The sequence below is a fragment of the Medicago truncatula genome, chromosome 5, assembly GCF_003473485.1.
Source record: "Medicago truncatula cultivar Jemalong A17 chromosome 5, MtrunA17r5.0-ANR, whole genome shotgun sequence".
Lineage (NCBI taxonomy): Eukaryota > Viridiplantae > Streptophyta > Magnoliopsida > Fabales > Fabaceae > Medicago > Medicago truncatula.
Window position 1 is genome coordinate 34284932 of NC_053046.1, and position 18104 is coordinate 34303035.

The 18104-nt window shown below is 34.1% G+C and overlaps 3 protein-coding genes across 4 annotated transcripts; all 3 read right to left on the reverse strand.

Annotated features, from left to right (window-relative positions):
- Positions 1-25: 25 nt before the first annotated feature.
- On the reverse strand, positions 26-8614 carry LOC112416095 (pentatricopeptide repeat-containing protein At1g05670, mitochondrial). The gene is made up of 12 exons (XM_024784185.2): positions 7362-8614; positions 6868-6931; positions 6382-6476; positions 6106-6295; positions 4149-4938; positions 4019-4062; positions 3485-3509; positions 3331-3394; positions 2086-2185; positions 1929-1991; positions 1161-1223; positions 26-413 (listed from the first exon to the last, which is right to left on the reverse strand). The coding sequence occupies exon 1, from the start codon at positions 8584-8586 to the stop codon at positions 7435-7437; it is 1152 nt and encodes a 383-aa protein (XP_024639953.1). The 5' UTR covers positions 8587-8614; the 3' UTR covers positions 26-413; positions 1161-1223; positions 1929-1991; positions 2086-2185; positions 3331-3394; positions 3485-3509; positions 4019-4062; positions 4149-4938; positions 6106-6295; positions 6382-6476; positions 6868-6931; positions 7362-7434.
- A 2-nt stretch (positions 8615-8616) lies between these two features.
- On the reverse strand, positions 8617-9516 carry LOC11431624 (pentatricopeptide repeat-containing protein At1g62680, mitochondrial). Its single transcript, XM_024784963.1, has one exon. It carries the CDS (start codon positions 9514-9516, stop codon positions 8617-8619), a length of 900 nt encoding a protein of 299 aa, XP_024640731.1.
- A 2116-nt stretch (positions 9517-11632) lies between these two features.
- LOC11432091 (uncharacterized) lies at positions 11633-15320 on the reverse strand. Of its 2 annotated transcripts, none has more exons than XM_003616152.4 (3): positions 14985-15312; positions 13215-13452; positions 11633-12205 (listed from the first exon to the last, which is right to left on the reverse strand). In XM_003616152.4, exons 1-3 carry the CDS (start codon positions 15204-15206, stop codon positions 12057-12059), a joined length of 609 nt encoding a protein of 202 aa, XP_003616200.1. In that variant the 5' UTR covers positions 15207-15312; the 3' UTR covers positions 11633-12056. The 2 variants fall into 2 exon arrangements, with proteins under 2 accessions (XP_003616200.1, XP_013454199.1); XM_013598745.3 differs by lacking the exon at positions 11633-12205 and adding an exon at positions 12232-12431 and having other exon boundaries at positions 14985-15320.
- Positions 15321-18104: the final 2784 nt, after the last annotated feature.

The following is an 18104-nucleotide window of genomic DNA, read 5'->3' on the forward strand; positions in this document are numbered from 1 at the left end:
GTTATATTAAAGGTGATAAACACAATTTTTTATAACGAATTAAAGGTGATAATCACATATAATAGGGGCATGCGTTGTGTCTACAATAAAATATCAGATGTTTTAATTTTTTTTCTACTTCGTGATAGCTACTCTAATATCACATACTCCTTTGTTCATATTAGTACATAAACTACAACTCGTTTCAAAATTACATTATTAATCACAAAAATGCAATTTCAGCATCCACATGTAACTTAGCGCATAAGCTACTGCGTGTGATCAGCTTCTAATGTTTGTGCCGAAGGTAGCGGCTACCACCAAGCAGCAGAACAAGTTGTAGTTCTAGAGTCACTCATTCAACGAGCAGTGTTTTGCAATTCCAAGGCTCTTTGTAGTTACCAACCATACAGTATTAACGAATCCAACCCTTCCTGGCTCGTCACATTTCCATGTTCATCCAATACTAGTGTTAGACCGGAGAAATAGGAGAAAATAAAAGAGGTATCTTACATAAAAATCCATCCCATAAAGCTAAAAACTTCAAGAAAAAATTAATCAAAGAAAGAATTCATCATGGCTCGTCATATTTCCAATTTATTGAGTTGAGATTGAAAGAAAGAATTCCATGAAGCTATTTTGGCATTCAACAATTATTTAGTCTCTAACGTGCACGTGGTGATTAGGAAGTAATGAAATCAATAATAACTTATGTATCACAAGCTTTTCAGGTTGAAAAAGTGTGTGCAAGTGTCAGTATCTGGCACTTATACGAAACTTGTGATTATATTCCCTCGCTTTTCACTCTCACAAATTATTACTTTGTCTACATGTTGGGACCATGTGTGTGTCTGGGTTGGTAGATTTAAACATCAAACGTGAAAGTATATTCATATTCATTATCCAAATGCAATAAGAGCAAGATAACTTGAAAATTGTGAATCCTGCATTAATCAAATGATTTTTCATATTCATATTCATCAAATCAAGAAATTACTTAATCAGCATTAACAACTTCTGGTAGCAAACAATTTTTCATATAAAATACTAATATACTTGAGAGATGCTGCCAACATTCATATCAAAGTAAAATACTAATAAGCTAATATAAATACACACCCACATAGATTAGATGCATTAAATCTTTACACAAATATGCTATTCCAAATACAGCTCCATACCATTCATATTGTCATGTATTCAACTCCTTAAGCTAGCTCAGAATGCAAATCACAAATCCAATTCTGCATATTAGATGAACAACCACTTGCCATCAAAGATGAATATTGTAAAGATTGAGAAGAGAACACTAATTTGCAAACATAAACATACCAAAAAACATTCCACCTAAAAATCAGAAATCAAATCAAATCACAAAATCAGATGTATAGATCAAATTCAACATTGCAAGTTAATCAAATGATTTTGGTTCGGGTACTTTAAAACTTCCATCACAATGGCCCTAGAGACATGCTATGGTAGTAAAAAAACCTATAGCACTTATCCCAGACAAAATATATCAAATAGCTACAATCCCAAGTTTTCATATAATTTAAGAAAATTCAGATCTTAGGAAAACAAAAGAAGCAAATGAGAAAGGTAATTGGATTGCATCTTAGCAGTCTCTCACAAGTGCCTCTAAGCATACTCTCTCGAGTGCTTCTAAAAAAAACTGCAGGCCAGAATGAAAAATCAAGTGCTTCTTCAACAAAAAACTTCTGAAATGTGAATACTAGTTCAAACCCCGTCCAAAAGTTACAATAAAGAATTTGTGAACAGTAAATACTAATGGCCTTTGACTTTGTAGGTGCTTATGAATTTGAACATATAGAGGATATGGCAATGTATTGAGGTTTGAAGTGGAAACATTACAATCCCCAGAGAATGAATTGGAAACATATGAAATCAGCCCCAAGCTAAAGACAATACAGATGCAACAAGTTGTTTACCAAGTTAGGTGAATATTGACCAAGCTACAGGTCTCCACGAGTGACTGTTTCCAGAAATTGCACCTGCAATATACAAACCGAGTTGAGTTTTGGGATTGTACACATGAAGTTCATTTATATCTATCTATAAACGTAAAGAAAAACAGTGAAATAGTACCTTATGAGGGAGTGTATATAGGACCCTGAACTTTGAAACGGAGTTGGTAATGGTAAATAAAACTCAAATAATGTTTTTTATTTTTTACTCATCTCAATCTCTACAAAAAACAATAAAAAGATAGATATTAATAGTAAAATAAATAAACAGAAAGCAACAATCAGAACTGTGGAGAAAATAATGACACAGAGCCCGTATTTCCTAACTGGGATTCAAATTGAAAGTACATCAAAAGAAAATGACTCAATGAAAGTACATCAACTAATATCTACAAAGAGAGGTAAATATGAATATGGTAGGATAAATCTGCACTTGCAATTCCATTTTGAGACACAAATTCATGAATCAAAATCATCTCATGTTTTGGAGTTCTTCCTAGATATCTTTGCTGTCCACCGAAATATTCTCACATCCATGGAGAGGACTAAGGGATTAAAGTTCCTAGATATCTTTGTTGTGTAATAAATAAGAAAAAAGAAAGAAATCAAAACCACTACATACCAATGCTAGTAGATTTATTTACAAAAATCATCACCTAGAGTACATGAAACTAAAACATCAATAATAAAAACTATTAGAACCATCACCTATACTATCTAAATTTTAAATTTGAACATTACTTCAAAAGAACCATCAACATCCTGCAAATAAATAACACAATCAAACTTGTGTAAAATCATGAAAACTGCAAGAGAAGCACATGAATTAAACCAAAACTTGCCTACTCAAAACTCATCCCTTTAACAAACCGGAATTGAATTTCAAATTTTCATCCCTTTAAAAAACCGGCATTCAAGGATGGGCTGTAGTGAACTTCTGCGAATAGAAATTTTCGATCCCTGTTATTGTAGTGAAAAAGGAAATGGGTTGGTTTGTGTGAATTGGGAAGATTCTCTTGGTGGGAAAACCTTGTACCAATTTAGGGTTATTGTAAGTCTCTGGGTTAAATTAAGTGTTGAATGAGACAACATTGACCAAGGAGAATATTGAAGACGTAACGGGACTGGTCATGTGTACAGCAAAGCATCCTTTTTTTTAGGGGACCAACAAAGCATTTTGTGTTTGACTTTGAAGAGGCATGCTAATGACATAATATTCTGCTATAAAAAGCCTAAAAAACATAACGCGCATGTATAGTCTCAAAATGAAAACTATTTTATAAGAACACTTTTACGATTGAAAATCGTCTTTTAGTGGAAATAATAATCCTAGTTGATACCAAAAAAATGACAATTAGAAAATAACCTTAATAAAAGAGCTTCTACAATGAAACAAACTGCAAAGCTAGTAGTTTTCTAATAAACTGATCCTGCAGCAAAGGCACCACAAATTCACGTTTATTCAACGAAAAATACAAATTTACAAAAATCCAACATAAAATTGATTAAAGGAAAAATACCTTTGGTTGTATTGGTGTTAACTACCTGAAAAAGTACAAAGCAACATAGCATCAATGAGATTGGTAGCAGAATCAAATCAAACAATTATTACATTCAAGTATATATTGACTGTATTGTAGATTGAAAGAGAACTATTAATTAAAATTTAAAGTGTGGAAATATGCAAATTGTACGAAATAGTCATTGACTCGGTGGTATATAATAGCTGTAGCCACTAATGCCTAATTATCAAACTTGAAATTTGCAAATACGAATTGATATAGAGGCTAAAGAACATAGAAACATTTCCTATTGAGTATCATCAGTTTTCATCTTGAGACATTTTCTCAAATACTTTTTGAGTCCTCACTTTCACGATCAAAAAAGAAAATGAAATCCAAAAATTACTGACATGCATATATATTTATGATAAAAAAAAACCGTCAAGAAAACAAACATATCAAAGAAGGAAGCCACTATAAAGAACAGACAAAAAAAAAATTAAAAAACTATGACAACTCCCAAAAATAAACTACTCATTACAAAATGCTTACTTCACCGGACACGATTTCCATTCTTCACCGCAAGCTTTTTCAACCTTATTGTTTTTCAAGAATAGACAATGAATTAGTATCCGATAAAAGAGGAATAAAATCGAAATTAAAAAATTACACTTAAGAAAACCTGAATGAAGTTTCTAACTGCAAATCCGGGGCAGCAGAAGCGAACTCCGACACGGTGACCGCTGGTGATTTGTAGATGTGCGTATAATCAATTTTGAGAATGATTAAAAGATGAGAGTAGAAAATTGATGGAAGGTTGTTTCTCCATGGATGTTGAGAGTGAGTTTTACAAAGAAGGAGAAGAAGAAACAGTGAAAGAGAAGAAGAAAGTAAACAAAGAGAGAAGAGGGTTTCGGATTATGAGAGGAAAAGAAATCTGCTGCTAGTGAGAGAAAGTGGGTACGCGTCTTTGAGGAAGTGGAACTAGAAAGATACCCTCCCTAAGTATACTCTCCCAAGTAAAATGTATATCAGAGAGAAACTTCTTTGTATTTTAGTGAGGATTTGAATTTCAAAAAATTGAGTTTGCCGCCTAAACCATGAGAGCTAAATTTGGCTAAAAAAGTGTACCTTTAGTTTTTGTGATGTACATGCGGATAGCTTTAAAATTTGACACTTGTAAAAACATACCTAAAACAGGGCACCAAAAAGTCTAATATTAAGATTAAGATAATCATAGCCATGGAAACCAAACAGTGAGCGGGATTTAGGAATGTCCTAGTCAATATAAGAAGCTTTTGACATTTCACAGCATCCACATGTAACTTAGCGCATAAGCTGCCGTGTGTGATTAGCTCCTAATTGGAATGTTTGTGTAAAAGGTTACAGCTACCCCAAGCAGCAGAATAAGTTGAAATTGCAGAGCCACTCTTGCTCCGTGAGCGTTTTTGCAAATTTAAGGCTCTTTGTACCTACCAACCACACGGTGTAAAAGAATTCAACCCATCCTGGCACGTATTATTTTCATGTTCATGGAATACTAGAAATTAGACCCAAGAAATGGACTGCATAACCATACATAATCTACTGCCATGTTATAGTTAAGAGTTGCCACAGAACTTTTTACATAAAAATCAATCTCAGAAAGCTAAAACCTTAAAGAACTGCATTAGATTTCAGTGCGGATATTGTCATGTTATAGTTAAGCATTGCACAGAACCTATATCGTGGCTAGCATAAGCAAACAAGTAATGGACCTGGATTTCATGCGGCCACAAAACAATGCAGTCATTGCAGTTGGTGAATGTCAACCATTGGATGGAGATCGGCCACTAGTATTTTAAATTTAATAAATCGGATATAAAAAACAACTTGAAGTTCATGCCATTCGATTTTAATCCTACAGAAGAGATCAAAACCGTTGGATTATGTCAACTGCAGCGAATTCATTTCCAATTTATTGAGTTGAGGTTGAAGAAACAATTCCATCACCCAATTTTGGTATATAGCAAACCTTTTGACTGGCATGTGTGGCAACACTCAAACAATGGCATATAAATTATTTAATCTCCAATGGGCATTAGGTTATTAGGGAGTTCTAAGGTCAATATCAATCTATGTAGCATAGATACTTCAGGTTGAAGGTGTTTGTCAGTGTGACAGTGTTTGACACACTTTGGTTATATTCAATCCCTCATTTTTTAAATCATTGTCAGTGTCTGTGCCTGTGTTAGTGCCATGTTGTGCGTGTCTGTGTCGATGCTTCATAAATGTCAACAAGATACGTCTAATCCATGCACAATTGCATACGAAAATGAAGACATTCCATATATCATGAAAATGTACGCAGTGACCAGAAGACACACAATATACTTTAAGATTCAAGTATCTCTACAAAGGGTAACACAACAAACTAGAACAATCATTGATCTGAAATAATCCCAGTCTTCAACAAAAAGTAGTTAAATTGAAATTCAGAATCGTAGCATGTGTTATAGTCCAATTTATATTATATCTACAAGTCATTTAATCTATAGCTTTGCTCAAATTAAACAACCTATCAAAAAACTAATAAAATTTAAATTGCTAACAGTACTAAGCAATTAAAAAGAAAAGAATTAGGTTGGCAAACGAGTTACCTCTAGTTATTGGAATAGCCACAGTTGTCCAAAACATAACTGTGGTGATAACAAATAGTGCTACTAATAATGCTCCAATATATATTGCTGTCACCAAAGCAAAGAAAAGAGCCAAGAATCCTCCGGCTACAGCCAAAGAAATTAAAAGGGAGACAATGATGGCATTGATAGTTGCAACCAGAAGGGAAAACTAGCACATAAATTAGGCAACAAGTTAAATCCGGTAAAATTAACAGTTTTTGTTACAGATGTAATAAATCCAGTACAGTCTTTTACCTAAGATTTTAAACTTCTCCGAGTATTTTCCCTTGATATGATAGCAGAGCCTCATCAACAAGTGGTCACTAGTTAGGCGTTAGTCCTTACAGCTTCTATTTCATCAAATTAAAAGGTAAAATTTCAGCACAAGGTATAGTGAGGTTGTGCACTGTTACAGAGATAGTATCAAAATCACTCAGGTCTCTTTATCGATCAAATTAAGCTTTTAGGACAATTGTTCAAGACTTGACATTGCAGCATCTATGACCACGTGTTCTAAACCGCTCCTATTATTCTAATAACAAAATGAATAGTATAACATAGTTGGTGGACCTAAGCATTGTTACCAATCCAAGCCCACAACTCTCTTGCATGAAGGGGAAAGTATGCAACTCATGAATGAATGTGTACAATTGTGACTGTGTGTGTGTGTCTGCGTGCGCATGCGCGTACACACCTGTCAGGTGGTTCTACTGTTGTAGGCTTTCAATTAATAATGTGTACCTGAAGCGCCTGTCATAAACTTGCTTAGTTCCCCCAGCTGAATCGCCTACAGCTATGCAAATTTCTGCAACATGTGGATAAAGAACAATGAACTTTCGATTCAAAAAACAGTTCTATTCATAACAAAGACCAGGCAATCTAATATGCAAGTTGCATAACCCAAAATGAAATTGCATAGATAGATCTCATTTTATTGACTTAAAAATGATAGTTAAAATATTACTCACAAAAATACAAGCTAGTAGGGAGCTGTTATATAAACTAGAAGGATATTCACAACAAATAACTATATTATTACCCAAAACAAATAACATGATTGATAATAAGTGGATGACAATGAGTGATACAACTATTGAGCCACAGAGGTTTTATTATGAATCTACAATCAAACAGTTTAAAATGGATTAACAATTCACACGCAAGTTGAATAACATGGTATATTATAATAGAGATGTCAAAACACAAAAAGAAAGAAACTATGTCAAAACACATACCAGCTGGATATAATGGAGGCCTTGACAGAGCTATCTAACTCCATGAATTGCACCAACTTCCGGACACGGAAACTTATGACCTACATAATCTGGACAAACCCTTTGCCCTCATTTCGTCATACCACTTATGAGCCTGATCTCTCATGTCTAACTTCCAATATGCATTAATGAAACATGAATAAGTAACTACATTTGGTGAACAGCCTTCCTGTAACATTCTATCAAATAATGTCTTCGCTATTATCATTTCTCCAGTATTACAAAAAGCAGCTATTAGAGTATTATATGTAATCTGATCTGGATGCACACCCCTTTTTTCCATATCCTCAAATAAGTCACATGCCTTATCAATTTTGCAATTACGGATGCATAGGTCAATAAGAGCTGTATGCGTTTTGATGTTGAAAGTGATTCCTACTTTTGTCATTCTTGTGAATAACTTCACAGCCTTTTTAGAATTCGTCTGTTTGGCAAAGCAAGATATAAGAGTACTATAATTAACAACTCCGGGAAGTACATTCCTTTTAAGCATTACTGGCAGAAGCTGCAGTGCTTTTTCTGGAAAACTTTCTCTGCAAAGCTTGTTGATGAATTCATTATATGAATATGGGTTGAGGGAAACTCCATGATCCCGGAATTCCTCCGACAATGCCAAGGCTTCATTGAATTCACGCTTCCTGCAGTAAATACTAAGGATATGATTGCAAGCGATGGTATCTGGCCTTATACCACGTTTTTGCATGATACTATAAACTTTCAACGCGTTAGCGAATTGTCTCAATTTGTAGAACCCCTTAATTTGACTACAATAACAAAAAGCAGAGGGAGCAAAATTATTGCTACCCATTTCCTCCAAAAGCTTTCCGGCTGAAACCATATCACCTTCCCTGCAAAATCCATCAACTAAAGTTTCATAAATAGTCTGATCATATTTGCAACCCGAAGCACCAATAGCACGGAACTTATTCATCACGATTTGCATCGGCATAGTCTTGCTCTTGCATAGACGGTGGATGATGGAAGTGTGGTTAACAATGGATGGTTTTATTTGGTTGAGCTTCATATCCTCCCTCAAGTCAACAACTTTCTTATCATCTCCATTCTTGCAGAAGGCATCAATTAAAATGCTATAACCATAAACATCGGGCAATATTCCAATGCTCTTCATTTCTTCCAAAACTTGTGAAGCTTCATCTAACTCACCTCTTTGACACAACCCATACATGATAGCATTAAAACAATGGTTATTGATTGGCTAGTTTTCACGGCACATGTTACAAATTAACTTCCATACAACCCTAAGAGAACCAGCTTTACAAAGTCCCTTAATATAAGTACTATACGTGACAACATTCGGGGTTTCCCCACTCCTATAAATGTTCCCGAAAATCTCAGAAGCCGGACTGATATCAGCACTGCACCGAACATCTCTACAATAAAAATTCATCATGATTGTATAAGCGTGGATATTCGGCGTTGGACCAAAATTTCTCAAATCCTCAAAAAAACACCTCACACTCACACTCACACCATCATCATCATCATCATCATCATCATCACCCACTCTATTTGCATCTACCAAACATTTCAACAAGAAATTGCAAGACATAATATCAACTTCAATCCCAACATCTTTAGCATTAACAAAAACATAATAACCATAAACATCGGGCAATATTCCGATGCTCTTCATTTCTTCCAAAACTTGTGAAGCTTCATCTAACTCACCTCTTTGACACAACCCATACATGATAGCATTAAAACAATGGTTATTGATTGGCTGGTTTTCACGGCACATGTTACAAATTAACTTCCATACAACCCTAAGAGAACCAGCTTTACAAAGTCCCTTAATATAAGTACTATACGTGACAACATTCGGGGTTTCCCCACTCCTATAAATGTTCCCGAAAATCTCAGAAGCCGGACTGATATCAGCACTGCACCGAACATCTCTACAATAAAAATTCATCATGATTGTATAAGTGTGGATATTCGGCGTTGGACCAAAATTTCTCAAATCCTCAAAAAAACACCTCACACTCACACCATCATCATCATCATCATCACCCACTCTATTTGCATCTACCAAACATTTCAACAAGAAATAGCAAGACATAATATCAACTTCAATCCCAATAACATGACATGCCATGTTCAAGCATAGAATTTGAAGCAAAAACTTTGATAAGCATATCAAACACAATAACATGACATGCCGAATGAAGCAATATCGAAAACAATTCGCTAGCGTCGCGAGCATCCTTTTTATAGAATTCAACAATTTCTCTAAGCAAAATAAAGACTTCTAAAGGCGTAGAAGCGAAAGCATAAGTGTGAATGATGATAGTAAAGAAATTGATTGAAGAGAAAAACCATGAGTTTGAACCCAACCCTTGAACTTGATTTCCCTTGCAACACCCCAATTTAAGGACTTGAAGACTTTAGCAACTAAATGAGGCAGTTTTGTTGTGGTTTTGTGACGTGGGGTGTTGTTGAAATTTGGAGTTTCGTCTTTGTCTTCGGGTTCTAACAGTAATGCTGCAGAAGAAGATGGAGAGTAGAACCTGCTGAAGAAATGGATTCTGCTGCTGCTGCGGCGGCGGAGTAAGCATGTCACCGTCGCTGTTACCGCCATGAAGATTCACTGACTTAACATTGTGGCCGCCGAGGGTGACGGAGGAATCACGGCGGGATTGTCAGGGCAGTTCAGTTGGGTGACGGCGAGAGTCTAACTGGGGGAGACAGGCAGAGAAGTAAAACTAACTACACCATGGTCGTTTTTTTTTTGTCAATTTTTATTTTTAGAAGTCTTAAATCAATAAATTAAAAATCACCCGAAATTGTTAGGTTGAATGCCATCGCATCACAGGAGTTCGAACCTTGATACCTCCATTTATGTGCGTTAGTTTATGATGGTTTGTCATTTCGTCTATCTATCTAAAAAAATAATTACTTTTATGAAATATGATTCTATTGTTTAGAAGAATTATAGTACTACAATTTTTTTTACGATTTGTGCATTCTTTGCGTTAAAGTTATTTTAATTTTTAAGTGATAGAGTACCTAAATTTAAATTATGTTAACCTCGATTAACACTTAAACCTAATTAACACGGAACTTATACAGTACACTCACAAAGTGATGAAAAATAATATTTTTCATCAAAAAACAACTTATTTTTCATCAATATAATTTGAGTGTACCGGTACACTCAAATATATTGGGTGTACCATAGAATTTGCCTTAACACACACTATATAAAAACTACTTCTCCAGAAAAGACAAAGGACATGGAAAAAGACATGATAGACAACCAACATCATTGAAAAATTGTAAAAAAAGAAGAAATTTATTTACATATATGCAGAAGAGGGCGCAATAGAGTATGAATGGAAAATGTTATGACATAATCTTTAATATTTCATTGCACATCCATGAGAGGGTGTGAAAGTTTAGAGTGCGACAATGGAGAAAGAGTTTTGAGAAAAATTATATGAAAACGACATATTTAGTATTAACTTAAAATTTTAAATAAATTTAGGTGTAATACAATTGATTGATGCTCATAAAAGCTCCCAAGAGACAATGCTAACAAGTGTCTTAAGTTGTACATTTTTTGACTTTTAAAAAATTGAATTCACAACTTTCCTTCATTTTCATAATACAATTTTGACAAAATTACACAATTAGTCGTTTAACTTAATTTTAAATAACATTTTCGTCCTTTATTTTTTTGTAACGATTTAGTCTTTTATGTTATAAAATAACAACATAGTTATCCTTTTTATGAAAAAAATAATAAAAAAATTCATCAAACTCATAGACAAACGCAAATCTTCATCATACTAGTCAAGAAAATCAAATTTCATTGAAAAAATCTCATACAAAAATGATAAAATAGTGTCATTTTATAACATAAAGGACTAAATCGTTACAAAAAAAAAAAAAAAAGATAAAGGACGAAAGTGTTACCTAAAATTAAGTTAAGGGACTAATTGTGTAATTTTGCCTACAATTTTTCTATTTTTGTTTTCTTCACCAATGCCCTAAGGACACTCTTTAGTATTTCCCTTATATAAATTTGGAGAAAACTAAGAATTTGTGCTACATTTCCCAACAAAATATATCGTTTGGGAGAGGCTAGCTCGTGGATGCTGGCACTCTGCACCAATTTAGGTCAATTTCAATCACACTTATAAAAATTGCAGACATAAAATGGCATGTTGGAACTTGGAACCAATAGACCGCATGTTAATATGATCCTGCTCTGGTTTCAACTGAATACCCGATGTTTTCACATCTGTTTCTTTATGATGATGGCTAGCTACATTAATATCGCATATACACTTTTGTTCATACAAGCACATCAATAAACTACAAACATTTCAAAATTACATTATTAACCACACAAATGCAATTTTATGCATGCTTTAAGTTGTACAATACCAGGTAATAACGTAGGCTAACAAAGAAAAGCCAATACTTTTTCAACCCTTAATTGTGTAACACAATACATACAACCAGCATATTTTATCAACACTGCTCTCAGCTCATAAGTACAAACATAATCATAGCCATCGAAACCAAACAGTGAGTGGGATTTGGGAATATTCCAGTCGACAGAAGAAGTTTTTGCTATTTCACAGCATCCACATGTAACTCAACACATAAGCTCCTGCCTGTGATCAGCTCCTAATCAGAATGTTTGTGTGAAAGGTTGCGGCTACCCCAAGCAGCAGAATAATTTGAAATTGCTGAGCCGCTCACGCTAAATGAGTGTTTTGCAAATCCAAGGCTCTTGCTAGCTATTAACCATGCAGTACAAAAGAATCCAACCCATCCTGCTCGTATATTTTCATGTTCATGCAATACTAGTGTTAGACCAGAAAAAAAAGGAGAAAATAAAAAGCAATCTTACATAAAAATCCATCTCAGAAAGCTAAAAACTTCAGCATTGTATTTGATTTCAGACTGGCAAGGACAAAATGCATTGTCATGTTATAGTAAGAGCTACCACAGAACCTCTGATGTGGCTACATCTGTAAACAAGCAGTGGACCTAGGTTTCCTATAGTCGCAAAACAATGCAATCATTTTAGTCGGTGAATGTCAACCATTGGATGGAGATCTGCTACTTGTATTTTAACTTTGAACTTATTAAACTAGATATAGAATACAACTTAAATCAAAGCTGATCGATTTTCATCCTATTGCCAAGATCACAACTGTTGGAAATGTCAACTGCAGTGAATCCATTTCCAAATTGTTGAGTTGAGATTGAAAGAAAGAATTCCATCAGGTAATTCTGGTATTCAGAAACTATTTTGACTGGCTGGCAGTGTGTCAGCACTCAAATAATTATCAGATAATCATTTAATCTCCTAATTGTGTTAGGTGTCAGTGTATGATACTCATTCGACATTGATACCTGTTTCTATGTGTTTGTGTTGGTTTTGTGCCTGTGTGTGTGTGTTAATGTTTCATAGATGTCAACAAGATTGTGTCTAGTCAATGTACAATTACATGCAAAAATGAAAACAATCAATATATCATGAAAATGCATACAGTAACCAGAACACACACTTTGGGAAGATTCAAGTATCTTTCTATACAGGGTAATGCAAGAAACTGGCCCAATCGAAGATCTGAAATAATGCCAGTCTTCATTAAAAAAAAAGCAATTTGATTGAAACTCAGAATCTCAGCATGTATCATAGTCCAATTTATATCTACATGTCGCTAAGAAAATTTAATCTATAGCTAATCTATCAAAATGTTCATAACAATTTAAATAGCAAACAAGATTAAGCAATTAAAGAGAAAAGAAAAAGGTTGGGAAACAGCTAGTTACCTGCAGTTATCAGAATAGCCACGGTTGTCCAAAACACAACCGTCGAAATTGCAAATATGGCTACTGATAATGCTCCAATATATATTGCTGTCACTAAAGCAAAGAAAAGAGCCAAGAATCCTCCGGCTACCGCCAAAGAAATGAAAAGAGAGACGATGATGGCATTGATAGTTGCAACCAGAAGGAGAAGCATAAAGGTAAGGAGTCCTGTCAAGGCAACAAGAGCAATTGTCCCAACCTGCAGCAATGTGAAAAAGAAACCATAAACATTCAGCTAAAAGGATAATTTATGATACCCCATTTTCTTAACATGATGATTACACCAAGAATATGGATAATTATGCAGCTTAACAATTTCATTTACCATGTTCTCTTGAATTGGTGTAGCAACATCCATGATTTCAATACTGAGAATGAGATTTATTACACACAAATATTGCAGGAAACACAACCAGAAGGATGAAACTGAAATGCCATCTTTCTCATTCACTGATTAACAAAGAGCAACCAAATGGCTTATAAACACCAGAGCCCAATAGTGATGTAGTGAGGGGGTGTAATGGGAAAACCCAAGTCCCACATAAAATAAATATAGAAGCCACAGACTAACTAACTACTCTGTAACTAACTAACTAACTAAAAGTCTAAAACTAACATTTTACACAGCAAAGTCAACTTGCATAATGATAGTCTAATATTCATTGAGGACTAATTTTACTTAGTATTACATGTTTCATGGATAAGCACATAAGGATTTTAAATAAAGGAGCGGTCCACAACCACAATCAAGACTGGGATATAACGGATTTTTGATGTTTTTGAAACTATAAAGCGACCACAACTGAGGCTCATCGATTGTGATCCTCTACAATATCAATGATCAAAACATGATTAACATTCCAATTGTTACTGCAACCACTATTTTTTTTCCCCACCAAAGTGTTTCATGGACACCCAATTTTCCTTACACCTACGGGCTGCGACACCCGGTTAATCACATGCAAAATTGTTGTTAATTCAGCTGAGTAAATAGTTAGTTTAGATTGATCACATTCAAAATTATGAAATGTGGTTAATAATGTACTTGAGTTTTTGTTTTTTTGAATGACAAATGTTAGTATGTTAGTTGTTACGTTAATATTTTCTCCCTTGTCAAGATTCGAACTCTCGACCGTTAATCCCTTAGCTCAACCAAGTGAGCTACCCAACCCCTAATCATGTACTTGAGTTAATCACAATTGAGTGTGAATTGAAAAAAATATATCTAATCAACTAAATTAACCACATTTTTTAACATGATTAACAAAGTGTCGCAGAAGTGGGAAAAAATGTGTCTCCGAATATCATTACTCTTTTATTTTTTTTACACTAATAATTGCACCCGTTTTTTTGTTGGTCAAGTAGCCAAGTGACCGAAATTTCATTCGAATAAGTGGAAATCCTGGATTGAAACCCCGGTGGGCGGCCACTCTATATTGCAATGTCCCTACCAACTAAGCTCACATAAACTACACTCGCTATTTAAAACTCTGAAAAACATTACTAATTTAGTAATTTTCATATGATTTTTTTCTTGTTAAGAAGTAATCTATAATCATTAATCACACTCATGAAAACAAGCATTGTTAATTAATATAAATATTTTGAAGATCTAAGACCATCGTGCAATCAAAATTTAAAGCGTTGGAATAATATACGAACAACAACAACAAGAATTAACACTGAAATTCATTACTTGAAATAGAAAATATGAAGAGAGAGTAACCGAACCGAAATGAGAAGGAGAGGTCGAAGGGAAGAGCCTTGACGAGACCAACGAAGAACACGGCGAGTGTAGTTTCTAGAAGCTTCGGGAATGTAAGGAGAGAGTGAGGTTTTGATTCGATTTGCAGTATCACAAGGTTCTAATATCAAACTCTGAACGACGTCGTATATCTTCTTTTTGTTGAAGCTCTCTTGTTCTACTGTAACTCCGTTTTCCTTCTCTGCCATCTTTTCAGTTCAGATCGAAGAACTCAATTTTGAGTTAGTTGGAGGATACAAAACTGAATTAAATGTGATCAAGATTGGAACTGTAGTAGTACAATGCGTCCCTCGTTTTTCTCATGACTATATATTTTATTATTATTATTTTATCATAATGAATAATTTATAAAGGAAAAATGATTTTTGATTCATTGGTGTAGTTTTTATTTAGTGGTAATGGTATTCAAGATATATATATTTTTTAATATTTTATATGATAATAATTTTGTTAGATCACTTTCTTAACACTAGTCTGAGATTCAAACTTAAATTTTCAACTCTTTTAATACTTGATTAAAATTAGTTCAACTATCCAACCTTATTTATTAATTCGATTAAAATCAGTTTAACTATCAAACCTCAATAATTAATCAATACAACCTTATTTATTAATTCGATTAACCATATTTTTGCATCTCATTAATAATAACGACATGCTTACAAGGAAAGTTCCTTATAACATCTTTCATTTATTTATATATATATATTTAATGGACAATGACACACAAAGGAAAGGAAGGAGCACATAATTTGACCCGCATAAGAGGATATATTGTTGCATGCGTGGCATTTCGACTTTTACATGGTCTTCTTTATTTGGCCAATATTAAACTTAGAAAATCGATCATCCCAATTGCTTTGTAGCAACCTCAGCTACAGATGGTGGACTTGGTCTGAATGGATCATGGGGTACCCAACAATCAGAACTTGCATCGCCACTGTCTTTGCCACTTGTTTTTGCACAATCTTTGACCCTATCCACATCATTTTGATTTGTAGCAACTTCAGCTACAAATGGTGGACTTGGTCTGAATGGATCATGGGGTACCCAACAATCAAAACTTGCATCACCACTGTCTTTGCCACTTGTTTTTGCACAATCTTTGACACTGTCCACATCATTTTGATTTGTAGCAACTTCAGCTACAGATGGTGGACTTGGTCTCAATGGATCATGGGGTACCCAACAATCAGAACTTGCATCACCACTGTCTTTGCCACTTGTTTTTGCACAATCTTTGACCCTGTCCACATCATTTTGATTTGTAGCAACTTCAGCTACAAATGGTGGACTTGGTCTGAATGGATCATGGGGTACCCAACAATCAGAACTTGCATCACCACTGTCTTTGCCACTTGTTTTTGCACAATCTTTGACATTGTCCACATCATTTTGATTTGTAGCAACTTCAGCTACAGATGGTGGACTTGGTCTGAATGGATCATGGGGTACCCAACAATCAGAACTTGCATCACCACCGTCTTTACCACTTGTGTTTGCGCAAACTTTGACACTATCCACAACATTTTGATTTGTAGTAACCTCAACTAGAGATGGTGGACTTGGTTTCAATGGACGGGGTACCCAACAATCAAAATTTGCATCACCATTGTCTTTACCACTTGTTTTTGCACAATCTTTGACTCTGTCCACATCATTTCGCTTTGTTTCAACTACAAAAATGTGAATCATATTCAAATAAAATTACACATATTTTGTATCAAAGTTTCCTTAAAATTAGTAATTTAGGAATAATGAGCACAAACTTCACAATTTTTTTTTTGAGTAACAAACTTCACAAATTTTGTTAGTCATAGTTGTTAACATACATATATATTGTATCATTTATGGTCAAGTCTATATGAGCATTGTACAAAGGTAAAACTCTCAATCATGAGATGAGTAAATCTTGAAGCTATTATTGTATTTTATTCAATAATCATGACTACAAAAATCAGAGGAAAATTGAAAACTCATTCTTTTCAGAGATTGAGGAAATCTTACCCAAGTGCCTAGCTTCCACCACGAAAGAGATTAAAAAAATCATGACCAAGAGGCCTTGGATAAGGAAGGTTAGTTTAGAAACCATTTTTCTTAAGTAATTAGAATCAACTAAAAGTTTTCTACATGAAAGATGTGAAAGCTAGGGTGAAAATGTATTCTATATATAAGAGAGCTAGATGGTGAGTGGACGAGGCCATCTATAATATTATTATTTGGGACCGATTTGACCTTGGATTTGGCCTAAAATGCCTTAATTCTTCACTAACCAAAACATACACAACCAATACTATCAACGTATCTTGGCAATTGATTATCATTAATCACACATTATTGTTTTCGTCAAATTTCAAGCAATTACTACTATCAATCACTCCATTAGAAACCTCCTAGTAAAGAAATCATTGATACTAAAGCAATTGAATTTTCTTCCTCCTTCATCAACTCAGCAGAATTTCAATTCTAGTTACAGGTTTAAGATCTTCTTATTCCATCCTTGACTTAACTATTTTTATTCCCTCATTACTTCATATCTTGCATTTGATTTTTGCTTGCATGTTAGTCTCACTGTTATTTGCTTATTTTTTATCTACTTTCTCACTCATCTTCTCGATAGAGAGAGGTGACAACATTTCATCCATCTACACTTACGGGAGATCATGCGTACGGCCTCTATCTTCTCGATTCCATTTGGTAGTATATTGGATTTATCTTACTAGATTTTTTTTTTGTTGACTTTGAATTTTAATGCAATTAGTATCTCACATTCCCTAATAGCGGTACATATTGCAAGACACATCTTGATTTTTTATATTTTTTTCTAATAAAGGAGAAGGGAGGTCTATGTTCAAAATCCAGTATCAAATTGAAGGTTGATTTTTATTAGAATTTAAAATATTTATTGTATAAATTATTAATATATTATATATTAGTAAGAGATAATTTATGTCCATATTAAACATATTTAGTGTATAAGACAACATCATTTATGTCCATATTTATTGTATAAATTATTAATATATTTATTGTATAAATTATTAATATATTGTATATTGGGTTCACACATAAATAAATATGTAAAT

Coding starts and splice junctions, on each gene's coding strand:
- LOC11432091 (XM_003616152.4), bottom strand. CDS start 15,206: ATGGCAGAGAAGGAAAACGGAGTTACAGTAGAACAAGAGAGCTTCAAC. Junction 13,453..14,984: donor GACCTCTCCTTCTCATTTCG/GTTCGGTTACTC, acceptor ACATTGCTGCAG/GTTGGGACAATTGCTCTTGT. Junction 12,206..13,214: donor GGCTATTCTGATAACTGCAG/GTAACTAGCTGT, acceptor ATATACGAGCAG/GATGGGTTGGATTCTTTTGT.
- LOC11431624 (XM_024784963.1), bottom strand. CDS start 9,516: ATGGCATGTCATGTTATTGGGATTGAAGTTGATATTATGTCTTGCTAT.
- LOC112416095 (XM_024784185.2), bottom strand. CDS start 8,586: ATGTATGGGTTGTGTCAAAGAGGTGAGTTAGATGAAGCTTCACAAGTT.